Source organism: Lactuca saligna, chromosome 1, assembly GCF_052625555.1.
Source record: "Lactuca saligna cultivar CGN05327 chromosome 1, ASM5262555v1, whole genome shotgun sequence".
NCBI classification, from domain to species: Eukaryota; Viridiplantae; Streptophyta; class Magnoliopsida; order Asterales; family Asteraceae; genus Lactuca; species Lactuca saligna.
Genome location: NC_136417.1, coordinates 24,726,311 through 24,733,497, shown reverse-complemented (window position 1 = coordinate 24,733,497; position 7,187 = coordinate 24,726,311). Strand labels below are relative to the sequence as shown.

The following is a 7,187-nucleotide window of genomic DNA, read 5'->3' as shown; positions in this document are numbered from 1 at the left end:
AGAATTACACCAATCGTTCCATCATCCTGCCAATCGAATGTGTACTTCAGATGTACCGTACTCCTCTGAACGTTCCGTTATTTTATCAGACATAAACTAAAGGCAAGATACCACTCTTACGATATATTCCGATAAGTGTCATTCACTATCATAAGACTTTCATTTCCTCCATCTACTCAATTCTCTACGAGTCTTCACCATAACGTTTTGTACATCCAAGCAGACATTCGGTGTATCGAGCGAGAATTTAAGATCAGAAAGCTTTATTTACGACAGACGTATAAGTCTCCTTATCACTCCGAAACGTCTACATGCTATTTCTAATACTGTAATCGCACGCTTAGAATCCTAAACACATAAGGTTTCCAGATCCGGTTGGCAACACACCATAGATCCGAACAAATAACATCATATATGGCAAACATATAACATTTAGCACATAAAAGCATTTTATGCATCATTCCTAAAATATACTAGTGCTCGTGTCTTAAAATATGGTAGACACTCATCTCACAATCATCGCTTAGCATTCTAAGTTTAAGTCTAGAAATCCTACAAATTCCTAGTTCGCTTAAACTAATGCTCTGATACCAACTGTGACATCCCCATTTTCACGGATAGAAAAAACTGATTTGTTTATGCTTTGTTTTAAAATCAGAGTAATCGTTTACAGAAAACAGTTGCGGAATTTGTTCCTAAAACAAAACGTGATAAGAATTTATCAAAGCATTTCTTTAAAGAAATGTATTTTCATTAAATAAAAACATCTCGGGATGTCATGTTCTGATACAGACCAAAAGCATAAACAGTATAAAATAGACCTTACAACAGTTATTTATAACTACTGATCTATAATCCAAAATCTCTCGTCAAGTCCACCAACTTATACTCTTGTGCTATTAGCTGTAATGCAAAGAGAACTGAGCGGGGAAGACTTGGGAGCCTAGTGAGCATATAGGGTTTTCAACCCATAGTAATATAATTATTATATTTAATCATCAAACGATCAACCCAATTACCCATCCCCATTATCTTCTATTTTCTTAAGGTTTTACCCTAAGAATTAACTATCCTTTATTCATTCGTTCCTAAGGATTTACCTAAGGAATCAGCATGAAGTCCATTGCTGCCAAAAGTTTATCTATCAGGTACTAAATGCATAGCTATCAGGAACTAACTCCATAGTCACCAAGGTTTACTTAACAAGCGCTAACTCCATAGTCGTCAAGGTTTACTCAATAAGCGCTAACTCCATAGTCGCCAAGGTTTACTCAACATGCGATAACTCCATAGGCGCCAAGGTTTACTCAACAAGTGCTAACTCTATAGTCGTCAAGGTTTACTCAACATGCGCTAACTCCATAGTCGCCAATGTTTACTTTAACAGGCGCTAACGCCATAGTGCCAAGGTTTACTTTAACAGGCGCTAACTCCATAGTCACCAAGGTTCACTTAACAGGCACAAAGTCACATTGTCACCAAGGTTTATCTAATAGGCACTACGATTCATAGTCACCAGGGTTTACTCATGCCATCTCTCATCACACACTAACTATTCCATCTACCCATGTTCTACCCAACATATTTGTAGATATAAATCACATATATAGTTTAAATCATATACAAACCTATATAAAACATTCATCCAACATCCATCTCAAATAAACAAACAATATATAAACACATAACACATATTTCATAGCAAATACTTCATATCTATGTGTTAGAAGAAAGTAACTACACACTCACACCAAACATATACTTAATACATTCAAACAATACTTGTATTAAAATCGTGTTTATGAAATAGAATATACACTCACTTGATCAGAAGATGATCGGACAGCACTACGGCTTGTAGAAGTGGTATTCTTCGGTGAAACCGGGAGATCATCACAAAAATCGGGCTTCTCGCAGGCAGAGCTTCGGCTCGGAAACTCTTTTCTTCTCGGGATGTTCGGGCTTCGGGACTTGCTTCGGGTCTAGGGATGATACTAGGGCTTTGGGGGGTTAAAATAGGGCTTAGAGAAGGTATCGGGAGTGGAAGAGAAGAGATTGAGCAACTAAACTCGGTTGCCCCTTGAATTCTATTTATAGGACCATTTTTCTGGATTCACGTCGTGAGTTCAGTAGTCATTAGGTGCGTCATCGCGACTTGCGTCTATCAGGCTCCAAAAGTCGTAAATATTGAGTTCACGTCGTGAACACTGTATTCACATCGTGAACTCTGACAGTTTTGGGTTTTCGCGTCCCGAACTTCAGAAATTCATAACTTTCGCATACGAACTTCGTTTTCAACGTTTTTTATATCGACGCGTAGGTAAAAATAAGATCTACAACTTTCATTCAGACCTCGTCGGCTAACTTTGACTTTATTTTTATTATATTATTTATATATTATTTTTAGTAGGCCGGGACAGGAAAACTCCGTTATAAACTCGTAACTTCTTCACCTGTCGTCCGTTTTCCTCTGTGTTTTCACCGTTGGACTACAATCGACGAGATCTTCAATTATCATTTAGAATGTTTCGGCTAAATATTGCTCGGTCTCGTATTCAAACTTCGGGCTGTACACTGCTAAGCTGAAACCTTGAAAAATCATAACTTCCTCATACGAAGTCAAATTTTGGCCTTCTTTTCATGCACGCTCTCGGTTTAACGTATTATACGACTTTTGTTTAGATAGCTAAATCCAAATATCACTCTATCGTAAATTCACTATTTACATCGCGCCGTGTTGTGCCAGTTCTGTCGCGAAACTTCGACAGGTCATAACTTCTTCGTTATAACTCGGATTTCGGTATTCTTTATATGTAAGGAATCCTTGTAACATATACTAAAACTTAGTTAAGATTGCTTCTTCTAAATAATCTTCCAACAAAAAGTCATTTTTAACGCTCATTGTCTCTAAATTGACTAGCCCTGATATACGGACGTTACATAAGTCCTAAGGCTTCCATCTTTTAATTTTTTCTCCATAGATCTAGACTTTATGTCATATTATGGTCCCTTTTGATATTGTTGTATGGATCGAAGAGATAAAGTTTTCAAATTTATGGTTTCTCTATGTCCCAAGAGCATTATATCTCTTAGATTTAGGAAATGGTGGTGATTTGGAAACCTTGCTTGAATTCTAGGATATATTGCATCATTTGACTAACTTCATGGAAAGTTGTTCAGACCCAGTTCCCACGCCATGGCCATTAGGCTGCCACGATGTGGCAACTGGGGAGTCGTCGACTGTTTTGGCGTTTTTTGCCCACGACGTGGTCAAAGGGAGGCCATGATGTTAAGGGCCTTTGTTGGTAATTTTGACCTTAGCTTTGACTGTTGATTTTGAGGGTTGACTTTTGACTCGTTGACTTTTAGTCAAATTTCTACATTTAGAAAGATAGCCAAAGAGTTTATCTTGTGTGATGATTTAGGTGGCGTTTAATACCTATTTCCTGATTATGCAAGCCGTTGACTTTTGACTTCATTAGCGATGTGAATCTTTTCACTATATTGTAGGATGCTAGTTGTCCTTGTGACTCTTGCATATGTATGTTGGGTTGGGCCCATTTATTGTATGCTGGGTTGGGCCTATTTACTGTTTGTTAGGTTAGACCTATTTTTACTAGGTTGGTCCCATTTATTATGGGGCTTACTCCATTTGTTGTATGTTGGGGTGGGCTCATTTGTTATTGGGTTTGGCCCATTTGTTATGTTGGATTGGGCCTATTCGTATGATTGGGATGAGCCCATTTATTAGTTTGAGGTATTTTGGGGGCCTCTCTAAACTTGATATTTACAGTTTGTTGTTTAAACATTTTCAGGTACTTTCAGTTCCAAGGGGAAGAGTCCGACTTGACTACACAACATTCCCTTATGATTTCCGCAACAATGATCATTTTACTATGATGTTTTTGATACATTTGTATTATGATAGTGTTAAGACATGATGTATGGTTTTGATGATTTTAAAAATGAAAAATTTTATCACTATTTTTGGGATGTCACAACTCATCCAATCAACACGAAAAAAGGAAACGTTAACACATGAAGCTCGTCAAAAGAAAAGAAGGGGGAATACTAATATAGTACTCCTGTACACTCCGGTACCTTGAAAGGTGATAGTGTTGAAAATGGACTTTGTATATAATAGTACTTATGACACATAATATTACCCTGATACAAGTAGCACATGAGAAACAGAGCTCTACTATCCGTTTCAATTTTACGCATATCCCAATTTAAAACTACTCAATTTCTAAACTTAATCGAACTAAACTTTATTTTTAAGCCTTAGGGTATAACTATATGTAACAATTGGTAAAAATCAGTCAGAGTTCGGCAGTCAAACAACCATGAACCGTTGAGTATTAAAGACCAATTGTGTGCACAAAAATCAAGAGAATGTTGTGTTCGGTGGTTGGGCTTTTGTACAAAAATCGAAGAATCATATATCAATGTAATAAGAAAGATGATGAACTTATGGGTGATTTTGAGCTCTCAATGGACCAATTTTTATTGTTAATTTGTTACCTTCTTTTAACTAAAAAATTGGGGAAGAAACTGTGTTCTTTTAACAGAGAAGTAAAGAAGAAGATAAAAAAGTTATACATTGGTTCCACTTTTGTCGAATTATTATTATTTTGTTCAAAAATAAAAACATTGCCATTAAAATTAAACTTTTACGTTTTATAAATATATAAGTTATTTAATATTAAATGTTTGTATATTAAAAATATAATTTATTTTATTTCGATAAAAAAGAAAATAAAAAAAAAAATGTTAGGGATGCTAATATTAAAAAAAAAGTGCTAGCAAGATGAAAAAAAAAAAAAAAAAACTTGGCTGGTTAAGCGTCAATATGCAGCCGTAGACTCATAGGTTCATAGCGACAACAGAAAAACACTCGACTTCACCGGGAAAATAACGCCGCCGTTCACTCTCTCAGCCTGCCTCCCCCGGTCGGTGGTCCGAACAAATCGAGTTGCAGGCAAAATAGTATCTTTATTCGCAACGATTATGTAATAATGGACGCTACAGAGAAACGTACGAATAAAAAGGAGAGAGCCAAGGAGCGTAGAGAGAAACGTCACCAAGAGATCTCTCGCCTCCGTACAGTTCCTTATTCAGACCACGACAGGTATATCCAATGCCCGCTTTTAATTGTTTACTTTTTTCTACAGCGAACCCTAATCCCCAATCGTGGACTGAAGTTATAGAAATGTTGATAAGCAATCATCATCATGGCTGAATTTCAACTTCAAGAGCTCTCAATTCTCGAACAAAAAATTAATCATTACAGTATCATTAATTTAGGTGGTGGTCTGCAGACACAATAGCGGTGGTGACCGGAGCCAATCGAGGAATTGGATTTGAGATCGCACGGCAGCTTGCATTCCATGGATTGACAGTCGTTCTTACTTCAAGAGACACTACTGCTGGGGAAGAAGTAACCAAAACCCTACAGGAAGAAGGATTGAAAGTCGTCTTCCATCAACTCGATATTTTAAACCATGAATCCATCGATTCCTTTTATGCTTGGGTAAACAAAAAGTATGGTGGTATAGACATTCTGGTAAACAATGCAGGAATAAGTCATAATACCGGATTTGATAATTCCGTTGAGTTCGCTGAAAAGGTAATCAACACAAACTATGTCGGAACCAAAAACATGATTAAAGCTTCGCTTCCATTGATGAAACCTTCTGCTGAAGGTGCTCGGATTGTTAATGTGAGTTCGCGATTGGGAAGACTTAATGGCAGAAGAAATGTATGTACGATCTTCTTTCATCTATAAATTCAACTTTCTACCGTTCTACATGACCTGAAATTTTTTCAAATTGTGTTTTCAGAGGATCGGGGATGTTGGATTGAGAGAGAAATTAGAAGATGTGGAGTTGTTATCTGAAGATCTGATTGATGGAACTATGAACAAGTTCTTGGAAGAAGTGAAAGATGGGAGTTGGATCTCGGGAGGATGGCCTCAAAACAATACTGATTATTCATTGTCGAAGCTTGCAGTGAATGGTTACACTAGGGTTATGGGTAGGATATTGTCTGAAAGAGGTGATGGTGGGAAGATATATATCAGCTGCTGCTGCCCGGGGTGGGTGAAAACTGCCATGACTGGATGGGCAGGTCAGACTTCACCTGAGGAAGGAGCTGATACTGCTGTTTGGCTTGCTTTGATTAGGGATCAGTCTGTTAATGGCAAATTCTTTGCAGAGAGACGTGAGATTAATTTCTAAAAGCTTGAGTTTGTGTCTGTATTCTTTTCACTTAGTGGACTTAATGAGACATGATTTGATCTGATAAGTTATAATGTGTGTGTATGTGTGTGTGTTTATGTTTAGATTAATGCAAAAAGAATGACTTGATTGAATACAAGATGGGAAAAAGTTAACCCCACCAAGAGTTGCAACTTATAATCAAATGCAACAAATAAGACAACAAAGAGCAGCACTAGAACCATTTGTGACTGGATATAGCAATTGACTTTTAACAGGAGCAAAGAACCAATTTGCTCTTTGTTATTAATTTTAATTGTCTTTATAAATTAAATAACTTTATTAGAGCCAATCTAATTAAAGTGGCCATTTATGAACAAATTATAAATTCAAGTACTTTAGATCAAATAATACATGAATCACTAGATTAAGGGTTATTGTCATTGTAGCCCAACAAACTTTAGTATATTGGTTTAAATAGACTAGTGTGACTGTTTTCGGTAGTTTAGGGACATAAAATCTATTTTTACCTGCCAAAAAAGGCCCGAGACTTGTTATTATTGGTATTCTTGATGACGTGACTTTTTTTTTCCACAAGTTATAAGAATTAAGTGAAGGCATTGACTTGACTTTTTAAAAAATGGTGACTAGGTCTTCAACATTGTGTCCATCAACTGGACCAATATAGTATAACCCGAGCAAAACCCTAATAATCTCACAATATGTCGTTGTTTGATTCTTCCTAGGGTTTGAATCTCAACATTGAATCCATGGTTGTGAGAAAAACCACGGCTCATGTCTGGCAATCTTTTCACTACAGCGAGCTCATTGTTGGGCATTGCGCCTTTGTAAACAATCTTGGCTCCTCTTTTTCTGATGATATTATCTTCCTTTAAAGAATCGATAACTTCATCGTAAATGAAGTCTAGGCGTTGAAAAGCAGTAAACTTCCATGATTGAGCTTTGCAA

At 36.7% G+C, this 7,187-nt stretch overlaps 1 protein-coding gene across 2 annotated transcripts; it reads left to right on the top strand.

Moving 5' to 3' along the window:
• The first annotated feature begins 4,823 nt into the window (after positions 1-4,823).
• On the top strand, positions 4,824-6,313 carry LOC145029253 (uncharacterized). 2 transcript variants are annotated; one of them, XM_078977850.1, is made up of 3 exons: positions 4,824-5,131; positions 5,308-5,761; positions 5,844-6,313. In XM_078977850.1, the coding sequence occupies exons 1-3, from the start codon at positions 5,019-5,021 to the stop codon at positions 6,237-6,239; spliced, it is 963 nt and encodes a 320-aa protein (XP_078833976.1). In that variant the 5' UTR covers positions 4,824-5,018; the 3' UTR covers positions 6,240-6,313. The 2 variants fall into 2 exon arrangements, with proteins under 2 accessions (XP_078833976.1, XP_078833982.1); XM_078977856.1 differs by having other exon boundaries at positions 5,020-5,131; positions 5,322-5,761.
• The last annotated feature ends 874 nt before the right edge of the window (positions 6,314-7,187 follow it).